This window comes from Camellia sinensis, chromosome 2, assembly GCF_055761805.1.
Source record: "Camellia sinensis isolate YWXY chromosome 2, ASM5576180v1, whole genome shotgun sequence".
In the NCBI taxonomy this organism is placed as follows: domain Eukaryota; kingdom Viridiplantae; phylum Streptophyta; class Magnoliopsida; order Ericales; family Theaceae; genus Camellia; species Camellia sinensis.
Window position 1 is genome coordinate 60,465,293 of NC_138962.1, and position 21,146 is coordinate 60,486,438.

At 36.6% G+C, this 21,146-nt stretch overlaps 1 protein-coding gene across 16 annotated transcripts; it reads left to right on the forward strand.

Moving 5' to 3' along the window:
* The first annotated feature begins 2,132 nt into the window (after positions 1–2,132).
* Positions 2,133–18,026, forward strand: LOC114263678 (UDP-glucose 4-epimerase 1). Of its 16 annotated transcripts, none has more exons than XM_082914553.1 (9): positions 7,722–8,915; positions 9,732–9,867; positions 10,049–10,149; positions 10,902–11,934; positions 12,254–12,349; positions 12,875–13,009; positions 14,566–14,667; positions 17,285–17,467; positions 17,550–18,026. In XM_082914553.1, the coding sequence occupies exons 4-8, from the start codon at positions 11,773–11,775 to the stop codon at positions 17,336–17,338; spliced, it is 549 nt and encodes a 182-aa protein (XP_082770679.1). In that variant the 5' UTR covers positions 7,722–8,915; positions 9,732–9,867; positions 10,049–10,149; positions 10,902–11,772; the 3' UTR covers positions 17,339–17,467; positions 17,550–18,026. The 16 variants fall into 15 exon arrangements, with proteins under 16 accessions (XP_082770678.1, XP_082770679.1, XP_082770675.1 ...); XM_082914549.1 differs by lacking the exons at positions 17,285–17,467; positions 17,550–18,026 and adding exons at positions 14,352–14,432; positions 16,761–16,979 and having other exon boundaries at positions 10,865–11,934; XM_082914550.1 differs by lacking the exons at positions 17,285–17,467; positions 17,550–18,026 and adding an exon at positions 16,761–16,979.
* The last annotated feature ends 3,120 nt before the right edge of the window (positions 18,027–21,146 follow it).

A 21,146-nucleotide genomic window follows, 5' to 3' on the forward strand; every position in this document is an offset into this window, starting at 1 on the left:
TTGAACAAAGCAGTAATGGTAAAAGCATATAAAAAAGATTGGGTATAAAGGGAACAGGACCTTACCAGAACAAATGAAGTCGGAAAGAGCGACGCCGAGGAATGGTAACGATTGCAGGCACGACGAAACGGAGAAAGCTTCGCTAAAGTGAAGGGACAAAAAATCGCAGAACTTCGAGTTAGAACAATGGTGGATTTCAGAAAGTTTAGAGAGAGAGAAAGCAGGAAATCAGAGTGCAAAAAGTAAAGAAAGGAAAAGGGAAAGAAAAGTTTTATCAAAAACTTGAAACGGCGGCAAAAATAGGGCATTTATTACGCCTGGAGCAACGCACGCGTCAGACGGCGCAGACGAATGAAAGACAGCTTTCAGGCGCGTCACAGACACGCTCCAATGAAGACAAAGCACGTGAAACGAACGGTTAGATGTGTATGACAGCTCATGCGCGTGATGGACTATATTTGAATTCTTGTTCTCAGAAGCGAACACATTGGCTTGGAAAAGAATTATCTCAGCCAAACAGTTTCTTAGCCACTATACAGAAAGAAATATCGATATAGGTTCCATCACCTCAGAATACCGAGGTAATAAAACCTAGGGGGCAGTTGTGGGGATATATTTCTTGGATATCAACACGTGGCATGACGAAGCCGACATATAAGCCAAAGTGTCACATATCATAGTAGTTACGCCGAGGTGATCTCGCGGTTGCCGAGGTTATCTCCGAGGATATCAGAATCCGAGATAAGCAGAGAAATGGATAAGAGGCAAGAGTCCTAAAGAGAAGAAAAGACTTAGCCAAGATAAGGATAAAGCTCTAAGGGAGTTTATCTTTATCTCTTGAAGAATCCAAAGTCAGTATTGAATTGGAGTCCATAGAAGTCAGGCTTCTAGTAGGACTTGGATTGAGTAAACTATAAAAGAGAGGCACCCCCATGGGTCTAAGGTACACAATTCTATATTCAAGCTTGTGATTCAGCACTTGATTATCTTTGAGAAATATACTGACTTGATCGTCGGAGTGCCCCCGGGTGGAAGAGCCACCGCCGAAACCTTTTTCTTTCTGTTGCAGGTTACTGAAGCCATCTATTCTGCCTGTGCTCTCCAGCTGGTTACTAAGCGAGCAGTGTGGTCGGAAAATCACCCACACACCTCCAATTTTTATTTCTTCAAATTATATGGTTACATGCTCTCAAAACCCAAGTATATGTATGTATGTATGTTTGTGCTTGTATATATTTCTTTTAGTCAATTTAACTGCTTCTTGCCATCAATTTATAGAATTATGCAGGAAATTATGCTTTAATTTCTTCGTATTCATTTTGTTCCAAACTAGTAATCTTCACCTGGCCAATTTTTTCCTCTTTTTCAATACACTCTTAGCCAGAAGATGTAGTGGAATTTTGAAATATTGAAATCTTGAGACATAATCTTGTGTTTGGAAATGTATTGGGAATATAGGGCAAAATTTTAGAACAAAAGTAGGAATAGCAATGAAGTGGCCTTGGCTCATTATTAGGATCCTTGGGGCATCTCCAATGGAGATGCTGAGCACACTACACACAGATTTATACAAGTATACACACCACACGTTTGGCCATAAGCTAATACACCTAAAAAATCAAAATTTTAATTATATTCTCTTTAATTAATACACACAGATCCTTGGGCCAATTTCCCTGTTTGGGGCGTTTTCAAAATTTTAGTCCCACTTTAGGGTGTGTTTTTATCTTTATTCCCAAAGTAGGGTAAAATGGTTTTTGTAATGCCGTTTTTCAGAAAACGATTTTTGAAAAACCGTATTCATCGATTAAAATAATAATAAAATTTGAAAATAGAAACCGGCTTTTCTAAAGCCGTTTTTAATTAAGTTTTTAATTAATTCTGAATTAATAAAAAACGGTTAAAATCGTTTTTCACATTAATTTTTTTTGTAATTTATATTTTCAACATAAATATTTCTTGTTAAATTTTTTTTTTTAATAAAAACCGATTTTAGGAAAGCCGTTTTTTGACAAATTTTTATTTTAATTAAAAACGGAGCAAGAAAAGCCGTTTCATTATACACAAAACCTCCCCTTCTCCCTTGCACTTACGAAAGCCGTATTTGACCCATCTTCTTCTCCCTCACTCAGTCGAACTCCGAAGGAAGACCGACGACAAACAACGGCCAAGAGTAACCACCGGCAAAACGAGGAACACCTGCATCAAGCACCCATATTCAGGTTTGTATCGCATAAATTAGGGTTTTCATTTTAGATTTGGGATTTTAAATTTCGAAATTAGGGATTCAGATTTCGGATTTTATATTTCGAAATGAGGGTTTGTAAACTTTTCATTCAACAACGCAGGAATTTTTTGTATAAATTCTGCGTTGTTTGCAAACCCCTTTCTCTCGTCAGTTGCTTCATTAGTTGTGGGTAGAACCATTATTTTCATTCACCCTCCGTTTGGCTTCTTGGAAAACCCAAGAGAAAGAAAAGGAAAAGATCAAGATTTCCATTCTTTTGCTTGCTAATATGTTTACTTGAGTGTGCTTTATTTATTTTATTTATTTTTCTGTTCTTCTTGTTCTTTTTTATGTTAATTTTTTGTATACTATACTTGAATTCTTTTTCTTATTTTCTCATATTTTCTCTGCAATCTAACACAGCATATCTGTATTTTTTAGCTGTTTAGTTAGAGGATTAACCAATTTCATGTGTCATTACTCTGTCTGGACTATCATTAATTAAACTTGTTAATAATGTCTACTTAACTTCTCAAGGAAAACCTGAAATTTCCCATAATTTCTATTTAAAGTTGCTACTTTCTTTTTTGAACTTGTATTTTCTTTTTTCCCCAATTGTCACATGGCTGCTCCAATGAAGCATTTCTAGAAAAGGGAACCATCACCATTTTTTAATAGCTTTTTGGTTTTTAATTTTGTTTGATGAGCTTATATGGTTTCTTCTGTCTATGAATTTTGAGTTAATTTTGGGGTGACAGATAAGTTTTGATTGCTTTCTTGTTTTGAGTATGCCTTTGGCATGTAATAATATTCCCAAAATTGCTTTGTTTGTTTGTGTCTGTGTGTGTGTAGAGAGTCTTGTTATCCCATGATTTGACGCATCCCTTGAAATGTGCTAATTTTTTGTATCAATGGTGAGGTTTTGGTTATATGCAACTTATTGTTTGCTGAGTTTTCACAAAACATCATAGTGTTTTATTTTTCTTTTACAAATACTATGATCTCCAAAATTTTATAGGCATTGCTATTCTTCTGTTGATTTTAATGCCTCTTGTCTACTGAATCCGTTGCTATCTGAAAAGTTACCTAGATTGTTCAAGTGGTTGATATTAAAGAGCTAGGTGTTATTGACTTTATTGCATGTACTGCAGTCTGCATGTACAGTCTTGAGATGTTAATGTGTGAGGAACAATCTTCTATAGGAAATCTTAGTTTGTTATGCTCAATTGCTAAGCTCTATCTACTAATTAATGAGATTTTCTTTTTCTTTTATGTTCCAACATAATGATAGTGAACTTGGTTACCGTTACTAGTTTTCCATGCTATTTTTTCTAACCTCAAGTTGATAGATATTAGGTTCACTGATTTTGACCTTTATAGTTATTAATAATGATTATGATTTTAATGGATTGGAGAAGTTAAAATGATTTATTGAGGACCAAATAACGAATCAATACTCAAGTCTCAACCAACTATTGATGGAGATCATGGATTTGATCGGTACAAGCACACCAACAAGTTTGTGGATTCAATTAGAGTTGTTTTGTAAGTTGTAATTTATATTTTGTTCTTTATAGTGGTTTGGTTGATTGGACTAGGTCCTGTGGTCTTTTCCATATGGGTTTTCCATGTTAAAATTCATGAGTCTCTGTTTGTGTGATTGATTTATTTTTATGCTTGCAATTTAGATTGAATGATTAAATTAATTAACCAAACACCACCAAAGCAATCCATATCAACGAATAAATTTTTTTCCCAATTCGTACCAGAGCATATTGATTTTGCATATCATAGTATTATATGTCTTGAGGAACATTGAGTTATTGTCTCTTGCTGCATTTTGCATGAGGTGGTGGCTTTGATCCTTTATGGAGTTTGATTTCCTCTTGTTCTTGTTGATTAATGCATTATATTCTTTAAGAATGGAGATTATACATTTTGGACATTTTATTATGCTAATTTGTAACGAGATTATACATTTTGTTACTGATGTTACACAATTTTATGGTAAAACCATATTTTTGGGATAGAGTGCAACCCTTTAGGGCCAGATATATAGATACTAGGGTAAAATGCCCATGCCTTGCACGGGGTTACAGGTACTATTGTGATAAATTTAAATTTAAGAAATACACACATTGTAATTGTCACGACCCACTTTTTATTACTCGAAGTCATTACCAAATTCATTAACTTAATTCAATTTCAAGGATAACATGCGGAAATAAACTCATACATTCAGTCCGTAGAAGTAATTAACAATACTCTCATTCGTATGCAAAGTAAATATTACATGAACATACTTAATAAATTGCCCTTGGGCTTACATCACTTAAGGTACAAGAAGAAGGGTGTAACCCTTTTACAACAATGGCATTCCGCCAACATAATTGAGGCCCCGTGGCCAGTAAATAAATAGATCCAAATCTTGCAGCTCAACCTGCTTAACACCTGAAAAAGATTCAACAACGTGGGATGAACATATAGTCCAGTAGGGAACTCAACATGATCCTCAACAATAACAACTTACAGATAGCTATGATCATGAACACTCATTCTCATACTAGAATAGTAATGTGACAGTTTATACAAAATTATATATGTATGAACTTTTCTCGAAAACAACCGTTTCATTCAACACTACAAGTGGTTTGTCTTTCCTTTTTCCTTTCATTAACCCCCATTCCCAATCTTTCATAACATTAACAAATACTTAGGAAGTAATCACACTAAGCCCGATACTCTCTTCCATTTCCTATACATACTCAGATGTACCTTTTCAAACATGTTTATCTTAAAAAAACATTCGTTCTCCTCCACACTTTCCAAAAGACAAAAATGACATTTTGGTTCGTTTCCATTACTATCATAACTATACATGCATATCTGTGTAAAAATATAAATTTACAACCCACCAACATGTATACAATCAACCAATGGAGTAACTCGGTCCTCCGAACTGTAACCAATCTAATCCATGATATTTTCAGTTACAACGAAACAACAACAATCCCATTTTGCTCTGCTAGCTATGTGCGTAGTAAGCCAACAATACACCCCACTCAACAACATTAACAACAAGCCAGTTTACCAGGTGCTAGCTGGAGGGGTATGGTACCTTCGATTATTAGCACAGTCAGTTCTCCAGGCGCTAACTGGAAGGGTATGATACCTTTGATTCTAAGCGCGGTCAGTTCTCCAGGCGCTAGTTGGAAGGGTATGATACCTATGATTCTCAGCGCGGGGCATAACACCAACAATCACAGCACATCAAGGCATAACCAACATGTATAATGCATATACATAAACTATCAAGACACCAGCAATGTGTTAAAGCATAAGAACACATGACCATCTCCTTCCGAGCAAATATACATATATATAATGTATCTAGCACTTCATCACATACGATGTTCAATTAATCAATGGCAAAATGCAAACCCAACAATTCTACACAACCGTGTCATCCTCCACCGATGACCAAGGACAAAACCTCTAGATGCATATAGTTAGTACATCTATTAAAAGACTCAAATATCATGAATCATAAACCCAACAACAATATTAACATGATAGTTAAAGATACAACTTCTACATGTGTGTTCAACACTCAAGATACAACAATCCAATTCTCAAACTTATTTCGAAAAACACTTCCCTCATTTTCACAAAAACGATTCCATTTCCTTTTTGTTATCACAAAACCAACTCCACTAATCTTGTTTCCATAAAATCAACTCCAAAGCCATGGTTAATCCTTTAGGTATTAACACCCTTACCACACTCATTTTGACAAAAGAGATTTACACACAATGGTCAACAAACCCCCATTTTAATTTACTCAACCAAAATATAATTTAGGGCTTTTCTTCATTTAACTACTACATGCTAATTTATATTTATTTTAGCCAAGACAACAATCAATGAAGCCAACCCATTCTCTACACAACCAACCCTAGGTTTATTTCATGATTTTCAAACAAATCCAACATGATACAATTTTCATGGAATACAAAAATTACCACATGTCTATCTATAGACGGAGTATTGAAAACGAACAAGGAGAATCCCTACCTCAAATGGAGAACTCAAAAGGAGAAGATGACCCGAAATCAAAGTGCTCCAAATCCCAAATTTCTTGGATCACAACGAAGCCCTCGACGATCAACACACTTCTTACAAAGGCCCAAGGTGAGGAAAACACTCTAGCTAGATCAATCCTAAGAGAGAAGTTAAGTTTTAGAGTGAGGTGCTCTCCAATGGCTTTTTCGGAAAAGTAAGAGAGAGAAAGGAAATCAAAAAGTGAACAAAAAGGTCGGATCTCGGCTTTATATAAAAGTCGCCCCGCTCGAGCGTCAAACTCCCCGCTCGAGCGTCACTCACAAATCCCCGCTCGAGCGTCCAATCCCCCGCTCGAGCGGCGGATGCACGCTCCCAGAACTTTTACAGCCATGGTGCCCGCTCGAGCGTCAAACTCCCCCGCTCGAGCGTATACCACTGCAGACGAAATACTGGATGGGTAATTTCCCCGCTCGAGCGCCAACACCCCCGCTCGAGCGGACAAGCAACAACAGAGTCCCGCTCGAGCGTTAAAAGAGCCGCTCGAGCGGAGGGACCAAAAACTAGGCAAGGATTTCTAAGTTTTAAAACATCACCAACTTATTCCAAACAAGTCCAACACAACCCAAAACTCTAAGATAAAGAGTAAGGGATAGAAAAGAGGATAAGACAACAACAAATCTACGGAACCAAGTCCGGATTACAGTTCAATAACAACAGGGAATACCGGGATCGCTATAATAGAGTTTAGAAATTTTTTTTTTTTAAAAATGAGCTTTTATTTTTGTCTTCATCTATTTTTGATTTTTTTAAGATTTTAATTAAAAATCTATTTATTTTGATGCACCTAATATAAATATACTTAAAATTTTAATATTTATGAGAAGTCTGAAAAAAATTTCACTAAAAAATAAAAAATATGAAAAACTGCTTATTTTTTCTTATTTTTATTTTTATTTTTAGTAAGCTTTTTTTTTTCTTTTTTTCTTTGTTTGTTGTTAATTTTGGCTAGTACTTTGTTCGGTGGTACTGTATGGGTGTGCATATGTGATGTCAAACCTGGGTTATAAATTGATGTTAAAGAAATCAAATGTTGTTATTAAAATGTGCTAATTTTCCCGTCTTCTCTAATAGGATCAAAATTTCGTTTCCGTACGTTCTTTCGGTTAGGTTGGAAATGAAAATAGAATTGGAAACTTTTCAAACTTTTCGAAAACATGAGAAATAACAAAAGGATTTGAAAGTGTATGAAAATATTTAGGAAATTTTTTTTTTTATTGATGTTAATAAATTCTCAATAGTTAATTACTTGAACATAAATTCTCAAAAGACCCATGCCTAAAGGCACTCCTGTGTAATATATGTGGTGTTGGCTCTCAAATGTTCTTACTTTATTGTTTAGAAATAATTGAGTTACTTTGAATGCAAAGTGTAGGTATGGAAGTTGTGAGCATTATGTTCTATTGGGGTGGAAAGATTTTGCGCAATCGCGATGAAGGTGTATCATACGACATCGAACCTCAGGGGTTGTATAATGTGCACAGGGGGATAACATTGGCCGAGTTGCAGGCTATGATGGTGCCGAAGGTTGGTACGCATGGGGAAATAATTCGATTAGAGTTTAAATGTAGACTCCCATGTCGGGGGAAGTATAGGTTGCTGCCAATCAAAGATAATGAGACCTTAAGTAATGTTTTAGAGCTCCCACATAAATTAGGCCCTAATTATTTTTTGGAAATCTATGTGGAGAAGGAGAGCAATTTTGGTGGCACAGAGATGCCAATTCCGGTGGGTGGGCCATTCACTCAAATGTTAATCGCAATCCCCTGACAATACACTTATACAGTCTGCACACATGTTCCCTGAAGATTACCCTCCATTCAATCATTCTCAGAGTTACAATCAATTAAATGCATCACAGAACCTAGATGGTTATTACAGTGCTGGAGCAAGTCCAAGTGCTCCGACAACGTATAATCCGATGGTTCTTACAACCCCATATCCCCACTGGAATGAAGAATGTCCACCGGTTTGTAATGTTCAACGTACACCGGAGACGGCTGTACAAAATTATGCATACTCCGATGATACAGTGCCATTGTGTGACGAGGTTGGAGTAAGTGATGAAGATTCCGTGGAAGATTTGGATGGCGCATGGGAAGGTGCGGACAATGACTCCGGTGATGACGAAGTTGGAGGGCATCATGATATGCAGGAGGTACACACAAATGTCCATATCCCTTTCTACCATAATTTGCATTTCGACAATGATGGTTCCATCACTAGCTGTGATGTTGTCGAACGTTGGCCATTGTGGGACTTCGAAACTGCTAATTTGGAGAAAAGAATGATATTTACTGATAAGAAAAGACTAGTGCACGCTGTTCAGTTGTATAACCTGAAGCGCAATCGAGAATGCAAGGTCGTAGAATCCAAAGGAAACAGTTGGGTGGCCGAGTGCAAGCACGGCTGCAACTGGAGGGTTCGGGCAACGAAGTTAAAAGACAAAGATTTCTTTCAAATTAGAAGGTTCGAAGCGCCGCATCAGTGTGTATACCCTAGAATGAATAGGGACAATTGCAACCTCAAGTCCGAGGTCATTGCTCATTTCATCAAGGCACAAATTGCGGTAAGTGCCATGCTAGATACATTATTGTTTTTAATGGATTTCATTATTTTCCTTAATGTCAGTAAATCTAATCCTGAAATGCACTACCATTGTTGTGTCCTGCCTTGTTTTTGGTGGGAAATTTGGCAATTGAAAAACTATTGTTATGGAGTTCTCATGTTGTGATTTTGCCAAGCTGTCAACCCTAAATTGAATAGCCAAGCTGTCAACCCTAAATTAGTCAGTTGTTTTGGTTGAAATTGAATAGCCAAGCTGTCAACCCTAAATTAATTTTTTGTGCACTTCTAGGGTCAGAGCCAGATTTCTTACATCGTGTTTGTGGAATATAATTTAATATTTCATGCGTTTTTAATTGAAATATACCTTATAATATGGGGCTTTTTGAAAATTTTTGCCATCTCTGTGCTTTTGGCGTTTTAAATGTTGTCTACCACTTACGCCTCGTTCGGCAAGTTACTTTTGTAGCCAAAAAGTCAAAAAGTCACTAAAAAAACTAAAAAGCCAACCACTAAAAAGGATCCCAACAGAGTGCATTAAAGTGTTGCAAACTCTGTGATGTTTTAATCCCCACCACATTGCTTCTCAATTTTTATATATTGACATGCACTCATAGCATTTATGAAATTGTTGCCAGCCTATATTTCTTGTCATAACTCAACTCTTGTTTGCTTGATTCTGTTCATTCTAAAAAATGTTACCTATGGATTGGTTTTATTTATCCATTCTGTGAGTCCATATATAGCTGATTAGAAGTTAAGTTGCTTACCTTGTCATGGTTGATTGATGGAAAAACATATTGTCTCTGCTCTCATATAGGACGATGATGGAAATCTAGAGGCACTTAAAGTTGGTGCTGGTCAAGAAAAGCAGAATCTCTCTAAATGGTGGAAATTTAGAACTTAATTGACGTTCTGTAGTCTATATTGGTCTTGCAACATCGGTCTAGGTTTGAGTATGAGAACATAACCCTGCTGCTTCTGCTTATTCTTTATCTTTGTTTTTACTTTTTGAATCTTCCCAGGTTGCATGATACTCAATTGGTTTTGTATCATTCTCAGTTTGCGTTACATATGTTTGAGCTGTAATTGTGTGAATTCATGCACAGAATTGAGTTCAGGTTGTTTTGGTTTCAGATTTTGGTCAACGTGCAATGGGTAAATCACCAGGAAAATGGATCAAAAGCGTGCTTTTTGGGAAGAAATCATCCAAATCTAATTTTTCCAAAGGAAGAGAGGTACTGTGAATGTATTGATCAATGGGCAGCTAAATTCTTGGATGGGTTGTAGCTTGAAAATGGATTGAACTTAATGAAAATGTCTATTTCTCATAACCCTTTCTACCAGTTGATACTTTAAATTTATTAGTTTTAACTTGCGTTTGCAATTGCTTCAACTCAACAAGATTTTCCACGCATATAGAAACTGTTTCCTAATATATGCTTTGCAACACTTAACGATAGGACATGGCATGCCTTCTAAGGGAAGAAAATTAAAAAAACCATATCTCCTAGACTGTTGCTTTGCCAAAGAGTGGCACCATTGTTACCTAAAGGCTTTTAGAAAAATAAATTTGTAGATTGATCAAGGTCTTAATAATTGATCTAGGCTAACATTGTTCACTAGAAAATGGGCATATGAAGTTGCAAAGTTAGACATAATTTTTAAAATCTTCTCCAGAGGCTTTTAGAAGTTCAAACCATTCTGACGACATGATTTGGCAACAGATAAACCTGTGACATAACTTGGAAAAAAACACAACTCAACCAAATTAACTATAGAAAGCTCATTAACTTTTGAATTTTTTGCACACCTCATAGTTGATGGTGAGGAGGTTTAAGTTTAAAAAGTAGTAAGTAATAACTAATTGTTAGTATGTACCCATTTCAATTGCATATTGGTCCCTTGATCTCTGGTTTTTTCCTTTGTAGCCCTTTTGTTTCATATCTGCAGGTGACTGATTACCTCATTTTTTTGGGGTCTTTTATAGCTTCTTACTTCATCCCCCACTGCAAAGTCTCTACGTCTACAGTATAATTCCACAAAACCAAATTCAGTCCTAAACTGGTTAGAACGCTGGTCAGCATCCCTCTTGTGGAAACCAATTCCCTCAACAAAGAAAGTTACTGGCTCAAAATCCCAGAAGAAGAAGGTTAACCCACAAACTGTTGACCCTGAAACAGGCAGGGTAAAGCTTAGTGTCCGGAGGATTCCTTCTTTAAACCTTGACAATGTCTCGACTCAATCCACTTCTGAAACTGAGAAACCAAGACGTAACCTTCGGAAAGTCTCGAGTCATCCAGCAGATTCAGTGCAGGAACATCCGTAAAATGAGCTTGAGAAGGTCAAACGCAGTCTGAGAAAGGTTCACAACCCTAATACGGAGGGCACCATTCAGTCTGAGGCTGACAGTGAGAAGCCAAAGTATGGTCTTGAAAAGGTTTTGAGCTTTTCAGATCAAAATACTGCAGAGGAGAACATCAGTGACTCCGGTGAGAAGATAAAGACAGGAACAACTGTCACTGTGTCCAAACTGCCTGATATAGAAGCAACTCTAGAACCACCAGTGGTGATTGAGGCAAATGATTTGTTATGTGATGATCAAACTGCAATAGAATCCCAGCCTCCAGAAAATAATGGAAAACATGCGGGTATTCCTGTGACAAATGGAGAGTTAAGATCTAGGGAAGATATAACTGTCAATGAGAGTCAGAAATCTGCCCGGACGGCTTCTTCTGCAGCAAAGCAGGAACGTGCGAAGAATGGGGTACAAAACAGACTTGCAGTGCCAAGTTATATGGCAGCAACTGAATCTGCAAAAGCAAAACTGAAAGCACAAGGCTCGCCAAGGTTGGACCAAGATGGAATTGAGAATCAGAATCTCAGTAGGCGTCATTCTTTGCCAGCTTCAACTAACAAGAAAACAAATTCGCCGTCGCCAAGGGCACAGAGACCAATACATTCGAGTGGAAAACATGGAAACAAAAGTGATAGATCTATGTTGTCATCTAGAGATGGAAATGGTAAGAAATGGAAGAACTCAAAACTTAATTTATTTTTTTTAATCTTCCCATGCATAGCTATGTTCATTTCGGTTTTTTTTAAAAGTCTTTTGGAAGCATTTCCTGAAGCATTTCTGAGGGTGCATTTGATAGAGTGAAAAATATGATGGAAAGTAAGGTGATAGAAAACTAAGGTGCAAGCCCAGACAGGCTAACTATCCAAGCACATGGCCAAACCATCAGATTACCTCCCACTTGTCAATAGGCTAGGCTGTCTGAGGTTAACCCAATGATTGTGACAAGGATTTTTTATTTGTTTTTCCTCATATTTTCTACCTAGCTTGAGGTTCGGACTAATAGGCTGCCTCTCACAAGTCAACATGCCACATCACATGGATCAACAGACCAATCCAACTGCGGGTCAGGCTTCCATGAAGTAAGTTTTACCGTATGTTTTAATATGTTATGTTTGGTACTTCTGCACTTTAAAGCTTTGCAAGGAAAGAACCTTAACTGATTAGTCTTCGTAATGAGTGTAGACTAGATAGTCTCTCGGCTGTGTTTTCCCCACTTGACTTCCCTTAAACCTTTACTGTTCTTATTTTTATGCACCTGAGTTATCTATAACTTTCTATGTAGTCATCTGCATCTTTCTGATTTATTTGATTTGAGCTGTCAGGATTGAGGCATTAGTTTTGGTATGTAATAAATCTCATTAATTCCTTCTACAGTTTAGATTGTGAGGTCCAACTTATTAATATCAGGATATATGAGTAATGTATTTACACCATAAAAAAAACAATCTTCTATGAGCAAAATGTTTGTAAACAGCAGAAAAGCGATTTTCTATACGAACTATGTTTGTTAACATGAATAGAAAGTTGATTTTGTGGCTTATATGAAGGTGAACTATATGACATCTGACCTTTTCTCTTCCTCCTAATTTTGTTTCCACTGCAAGGTTGATGCTATCATCCATTTTGCTGGATTAAAAGCAGTTGGTGAAAGTGTGCAGAAATCGTTGGTGTATTATAATAATAACCTTATTGGCACAACCACTTTGTTGGAAGTTATGGCTGCCCATGGATGCAAAAGGGTATTTTTCGTGTGTTTTATTTTCATATTAGAGTTCACATTACATAGGTTCTAGTCTGATTTACTAGATGTAGATATTGATCCGCAAATAAATATTCCATCTCAGAAAGTTTGTTTCATTTTATGGCTTTGGGGCTTGACTATATTGTTTAACTGCATCTCTCATCTCCTTCATGTTGTCACATGATTGTCAGTTTCTAGTTTGCCTCCCTCTTTGGTGAATGTGATGCAGTCTAACCGGTCACTAGCATAAATCAACTAGTTATTTAGAAAGTATTTCTGCCCCAGGGGCTGTTCGTCATTCCCTTTGCTTCCACTGTAGGTAGAGAATGGACATTTTGCTCATTTCAGAGCAATAAGTAAAACTGTTAAATTTTCTTTAAGGGTATTTGGGGACTTAAGTATATGTATTTTGGACCAGGTCTGGTACTGCTCCGGCTTAAGAAGAACTACTATAGTGCTGGAATTTGGTTACATTGTATGTATTGTAGAGCAAGTCTGGTACTTCTCTGGCTTTAATAAGAACAATTGTAGTGCTGGAATTTGTTCCTTCACAGCCTTTATAAGCTGAATAAACCATACCAAACTAAACCTTGTGTCCCAATCAAGTTGGGTTGCCTACATAATTCGTTTTTTTCACTATTCTGCTATGTCAAATGAGTATATAAGCTTAATATGTTTGTTAATTACTATATAAGCATAATATGTTGTTAATTACTATATAAGCTGAATAAACCATACAAAACTAAACCTTGTATCTCAATCAAGTTGGGTTGCTTTAGTTTATTCTTCTGCTATTGAATTGTTTCTAAATCCGAATGATTACGGAAATAGAAAGAAAGAAAATCACAAAAAAAAAAAAAAAGAGTTGCAGCTCCTTAGTATTATAGAATTGAACGTTCATAAAAATTGTTGGAATTTTGTCTTTTACTGTAAAGGTAAACCATTTGGTTTGTCAGCTTGTTCTAGTGGGATAGTTCTGTATGTTTCCCTGATATTTAAAATGTTAAAGATATTCAGGCCTTAACATTGTTCCATCCATATATTTGCTATTTTGGTTTCAATGACATTTTTTTTTCCCCGGTTGATTTAAGGCACACTATCCATTTATTTACTTTTTCAGTTTCGATCAAATGTTCTTTGTTTCCTGGTTGAATTAATCCATTCATACTATTTTCAATTGTTCATCTTTGCATCACTGGGAAACTTCAATTTATTTAGTGTGATCATTAAAGCAAACTCATTACCTATGTGAGTAGGGATGTAATATATTTTTATTAAACTATATGTCAAACAAAAGCCCTCCATTACCAGGTTTCTAAGTATTTCTTATTTAAGTGCAGGACTATTTTAGCACTTTAGCTATGATCATTGATTAAATAAACCAACAGGACTACGTTCTGACTGTTTCGCTAACAAATAAGGTGTCTAATTCTATGCTGGTAATATTATTTTTCAATCTTGAGATTTCTTCATGTTGTGATTTAATTTTATCAGCTTATTTCAATTTGGATGAGTTGACTAAAGTTGTTCCCATGATAAACTGCTGCATTTCAGCTTGTGTTTTCATCATCCGCTACAGTTTATGGTTGGCCAAAGGTGGTACCGTGCACGGAGGAGTTTCCCCTCTCTGCAGCAAACCCTTATGGACGAACCAAGGTATATTTTGAGCAATGATATCATGCACATGAAGTGAGAGCTTGGTTACCAAAGAAACTGATATATTTTGAGCAATGATATCATGCACATGCCGTGATACCCACCTCTCGGACACCAAATGGAAAATCATATTGCTGCAATACTTCAATCCTGTTTGTGCACATCCTAGTGGTTATATTGGTGAGGATCCTCATGGTATACCAAACAATCTCATGCCGTATGTGCAACAAGTTGCTGTTATTAATTTTTGTTTATGGAGAACATGTCCAGGGCGTTAAAGGGGCGAAAATACGAAATAGCCCCCGAACTACCGTATGGATGTCACGGTCATCTTCCCCATCACAAATAGGAGTTGTGACAATAGACGAAATTTAATTAGCTCGTGTAGGTTGGGAGTTAGAGCCGAAAACGCGTTAAACTTAACCGAAAAAGGGCGTTAAAGGGGCGAAAATACGAAACAGCCCCTGAACCACCGTTCGGATGTCACGGCCACCTTCCCCATCATAAATAGGACCTGTGACAATAGACAGAATTTAATTAGCACGTGTAGGTTGGGAGTTAGAGCCGAAAACGCCTTAAACTTAACCGAAAAGGGCGTTAAGAGGGCAAAACTGCGAAACAGCCCCCGAACCACTGTTTAGATGTCACGGCCACCTTTCCTATAACAAATATGACCTGTCAAAACAGACAGAATTTAATTAGCCCATGTAGGTTGGGAGTTAGAGCCGAAAACGCCTTAAACATAACCGAAAAAGGGCCTTAAGGGGGCAAAACTACGAAACTAACTCTGAACCACCGTTCAAATGCCACGGCCAGCTTTCATGTGACAAATAGGACCTGTGACAATAGGCGGAATGTAATTAGCCCATGTAGGTTGGGAGTTAGAGCCGAAAACGCCTTAAACATAACCGAAAAAGGGCCTTAAGGGAGCAAAACTGCGAAACAGACCCCGAACCACTGTTCAGATGTCACGACCACCTTCCCTATAACAAATACGACCTGTCAAAACAGACGGAATTTAATTAGCCCATGTAGGTTGGGAGTTAGAGCCGAAAATGCCTTAAACATAACCGAAAAAGGGCCTTAAGGGGGCAAAACTACGAAACAGCCTCTGAACCACCGTTCAAACACCACGGCCAGCTTTCACGTGACAAATAGGACCTGTGACAATAGACGGAATGTAATTAGCCCTTGTAGGTTGGGAGTTAGAGCCGAAAACGCCTTAAACATAACCGAAAAAGGGCCTTAAGGGGGCAAAACTGCGAAACAGACCCCGAACCACTGTTCAAATGTCACGACCACCTTCCCTATAACAAATACGACCTGTCAAAATAGACGGAATTTAATTAGCCCATGTAGGTTGGGAGTTAGAGCTGAAAACGCCTTCAAGTTAACCGAAAAAGGGCGTTTAGGGGGCAAAACTGCGAAACAGCCTCTGAACCACCGTTCAAATGCCACGACCAGCTTTCACGTGACAAATAGGACCTGTGACAATAGATGGAATATAATTAGCACGTGTATGTTGGAAGTTAGAGCCGAAAACGCCTTAAACTTAACCGAAAATTGGCGTTAGAGGGGCGAAACTGTGAAACAGCCCCCGAACCATGTTACGGATGCCACGGCTACATTGCCTGTGACAAATAAGACCTGTGACAACAGACGAAATATAATTAGCACGAGTAGGTTGGGAGTTAGAGCTGAAAATGCATTAAACTTATTCGAAAAATGACGTTATGGGTGCGAAAAAGCAAAAAGGGCGTTAAGAGTGCGAAAAAGCTAATTGATAAACTCACTTTGTTGCTGTATAATTGATATTGTGTGTTATATCCTCATAAATCATTATTTGCCTATTTTAGTTGAAATGACAATATGTTAAGCTAAAAGGAATCATTGACTGATTTTTATTAATATCGTCTTGCTATATGAATTGGTATATTCGTTGTGTTATTCATCTAAATTCATCTGAGTTAGTTATCTAATTTTTTCCTTCTCCATAAGCTAAATTACTTGTTAAATAAATTGAACCATATTCTGTTTAAACAAAAATCAAGCTCTGCATTTTTTATTACTTACCTCACTGGTTTTTGTTGCAGATTGATAATGTTGGCATGGATACAGTGATGTTTTTGGGCCAGATTGATGATGTTTGCATGGGCGCAATTTACATTATATTTTTTGTTTATGGAAAACATGTACAGCTGATATGTTTTGTTATTAAGTTTTTTTTTTAGTTTGAATTGTAATTGTTGCTTCGGATAGTACATGTATTTGTTAGATTATACTATATTTATGGATTGTTATTTTCTTTGATATGTACGGTTAATAGTTAAGTTGTGTATATGGTTGAAAATTGAATGCTACAGGTTGTGGAAAAATATTTGAGAATTGAATGAATGAATGGATTAATGAATAATTTTGTAGATGCACAGGTTACAGGTGACAAATAATTGAATGAATAATTGAATGAAATAATTTTGAATGAATAATTGAATGAAATAATTTTGTATATGCACAGGTTATAGGTGAGAAATAATTTTGGATGAATAATTGAATGAATGAATGGTTGTGGAGAAATAATTTTGTTAATGTGGTTCTTATATGAATTCACCTTGTGTAGGTTCTACTTACTACCACAATGATTCTGCCTTGCCTACGACCACATTGGCCCTGACAGATAATTGTTTGAAGGGAACGGCCATATATCAAATTTTAGGGTTTAATGTTAAGGGCTGGTGTGGACGGCTTGTGTTTTCACCATCTCAATGCCTGATATTTACTGCTCCTAAGACTTTCTTTTGTTGTAAGTATGACTATACACTTCAGTTAGCTTTTTCTTCACGTCTGGCAACCAAGTTTCAAATTTATTTTGCATTTCTTCTCAGGTGTTATCCCTGCATTTGATCCCATTTTTGTCCCTCAAGATGTCGACACATTTGATGTTGAAGCACCAAACATTGCAATGCCGAGTCTGTCACCTGCTCAATCTAACAAATAATCTTTGCTTACTCCTCTTGGTCAGCCTTTAGGTTCTTCTCTTTCGGGGCCATCAGGTCTCAGCCCTCCCCCCAAAATTTTACAAGGAAACACCATGACAAATTCAATTGTTGAGGTATTCAAGCAGGCTGCAGTGCGCCTTCAGGATGATCTTCTCAGTGTTTTGAAGTCCAAGGATTTTCATAATCATGAGTCTATGATCCTAGAGGCCTGTTTCATTTTTTATGCTCTAGATGCTCTGTTTGTTGATTCTCAACCCTTTAAAGAACAAGCGGAGGAATTTATTGGTTGTGCAGCATAACTTGCTGAAGTAGAATTGTCTATTAACAATTTTGTGTATAATGATAAAGACTTGTTCCTTTCTTTATGGTTGCACCTCTTATTTATCTTGAGCTCTTTTATTCTGGTTTTTATGTTGAGCAGTGACTTTCAAATCCTTTGTAAGACCAATCCAATCCAATCTTTGAAAGACCAATCCGATCCAATCCGATCTCTCATTTCCAATTCCAAATTCAAACTTTTTTTGAATTCTCAGATCATACCAGGAATTACAAGAGGAAGAGGAAATCATCCTTGAGAAAACATTGCTATATATAGCACATGTAATTTGAAGTCTGATTTAATAGGGTTTTTGTTTTGAGTAGTTGTTGTTAAGGGTAGTTTATATTTTATTGAACTAGTTGGGTTAAGTGTGTTGGATTGAAGAAGTTTTGTTAGGCTGAATAGAGAAAATTAGGGTTAGGGTTTATGATGGAAGATTGATTGATAATGGTGCGGTTGTTGGGATTGATTGGCCAATTTCCCTGTTTGGGGCATTTTGAATATTTTAGTCCGACTTCTAGGTTGTATTTTCTACTTTATTCCCAATATAGGGTGAAGCAGGTTTACCAAAACCGTTTTCATTAAAACGGCATTGGCAAAACCGTTTTTGATAGCTCAGTCAAAAAGCTTACCTTAACTGGGGGTCCTCAAATAGTGACCTTTACGTAAAGAATTTCAATCTCCATCAGCAAAGAAGAAAGAGTCACCTTCCAATTGTGAGAAAAAATAAAATTTCATATATATTTTGTAAAAAATTGTTAGCCTATCTAACAAACTAGTTATATTATTTTATAGGACTCTATCTATCTAAACAAACACATAATTTTTTTTCCCTTTTCTTTCACTTTTCTGTATGATTGCATTCACTTTCTTTTTTCATGTATTTTCTATTATATCCAAACAAAATGTTGCAGCAACACATATTTTTTTTTCTTTTCTTAAATCATCGTTCTGCCAATGGCAGGGAATTTCTTTTCTTAAATTTTCTAACCAGAAGCAAGCAACAAAGAATTGATAGTGCTTGAGTGAAATAATGTCATAAACAATGTTGTATGTTGTGTCATATCTTCGTTACTGGAGTGTAAGACAATGTTGTTGTTCATCTAGCGTACGGATGTATTTCAACTATTTGTTATATGAACCTGAAGTTTATGAAATCACTACATTTATAAGTACACAAATCCATTCATTGAACTATTTGTAGAATTACAAGAACTATTCAAAAACAATTGAAATATCTCCCTTCATTGATAACATAGAGAATAAGCATTACAAATCCATTACAAGATAAATGGTTTGGTCATTCATCCAAACAATTTCATTCATTATCATCATCATCTGACATCTCAACATCAGATTCATACATAACATCCATGCTCCAGACGAAGTACTGGTGTGCATCATCCATTAACCCATCTTCGGCACGCTCATTTACGGTCTTCATTAGTGAGGACCTTTGCAAGCGTTGGGTCATGTGATTAACTTCGTCGCGAATACGATGCAATGCCCTTTGCAACAACTGTGGAGTGTCAGTTGGCATACGCATGGCTAACCGGCGAGGAAATTTAATATTAACTTCACGACATAACTCAACGAGAACGTTTGCTTGAGTTATGCGAAATTCCCACTCAGCTCTCATGGTATTGATGGTGGCACGTGAGTAACGCAAATTTGGATTTAATGGATATTGAAATTCATCTCCATCTGCAACCCAATAGCGACCCATTGCTGAATATAGATCAACCACCGTATATCTCATGATGATATCGCTCGAAATAGCTGTAAAACTTTTGTTGTGGTATGATGCGATATTTATGCCATATATATATACATGGTGGCTTTATGTATGAAATTATTGTAAACAACTATGCATCAGAGTTGTCACGTCAACTTTTATGACCTGACGAACTATGCATCAACTTGATAGGAGTTGTCACTTTGACTTTTATGAATTGCATAATGTATTGTTTTTTCAAAACAAAAAGTAAAAAATTTGTGAAAAAATATTTCAAAAAATTAATAGAGCGAGTGCAAAAAATTAATAGAGCATTTCCTGTTCGATCACATGCATGCCACTGGCCTTATACAGTGCATTCGGCTGCCAGGACTCCACTGTTGTCAAGTCATGAACGAATCTAAGGCCTGTAGCATCGGCTGTTGTGCCGCAGATGGTGTCAGCCTGGCTAGTGTAAAAATGTAACTTTACCTTCTTTCAAAGGCAAGTTGAAAATTAAGAGGTTGTTTGGGATGATCTAAATAAGTGTATTTTTTGTCTTTTTACAATATGTTTCTACAATATATTTTTCTACCCATTGTTCAAACCACTTTTTCTACAATATTTTTTACTTTTATGTATTTATTAATTTTTTTTAAATATTTTACGATCAAAATTTGTTTACTTTTTAGGTGTATTGAAATATTTATTAATTTATTGTTATTTTGTTCTGACACGCCCTCAAAATGTTTATGAATTGCATAATTCACATGGACACAGTAGGTATGGTACGATAATAAATTGTAGTTCGGCGCAGTGATACGTCCAACATTTCTCAGTGATGCTCGGCAGTGGCTTGAACAGGCGTAATAATTTGGATGCTTTATTTTTTCCTCAGATGCTATGTGACTTTGTGAAGCGATGCAGTGATGCATCTGACTTTGTGCAGTGATACAGTGATGCATGTGACTCTGTGCAGTGATGCATAGATGCATGTCACTTGATGCATATGATTTTATCTGACAACTACGTCCGTGACTACATCACAGGTACACTTCGTCACGAGTACTCAGGATTGCATGAAATGAATAACATAAAATAATATCACGGGTATCACTTCTTCTATAGTGCCCCAGCATGCATTATCGTCACTAGATCATCTCTAGTTAACCCCCACTATGATGTCTATAAATACCGATACCCCTAGTATGGTGTTTGTTCAAGTCATAACAATAGTAATATATATCTACAATTACTATTATTATTTGTTTGTTCATTTTATGAACAATGTCTTCAAGAGGTGTAGGAAGTTCACGCCGACAAAGAAATCAGAAAGCGTGGCTGCTACCTCCATTTACTTATGACTACAAGAGCGAAAAGTACTCGAGTCCGAAGGATTATTATGCTGGTATCCGAGCAGAATGGGCGTTTAGGGTAATAGAGCAAGAAG

What these genes read in the sequence shown, in the direction of transcription:
- LOC114263678 (XM_082914544.1), top strand. Translation starts at nt 8,142, where the DNA reads ATGTTCCCTGAAGATTACCCTCCATTCAATCATTCTCAGAGTTACAAT. An exon ending in TCATCAAGGCACAAATTGCG is followed by an intron (nt 8,916 to 10,048) that starts GTAAGTGCCATG and finishes TTTTGGTTTCAG; the next exon opens with ATTTTGGTCAACGTGCAATG. An exon ending in ATTTTTCCAAAGGAAGAGAG is followed by an intron (nt 10,150 to 10,901) that starts GTACTGTGAATG and finishes GGTCTTTTATAG; the next exon opens with CTTCTTACTTCATCCCCCAC.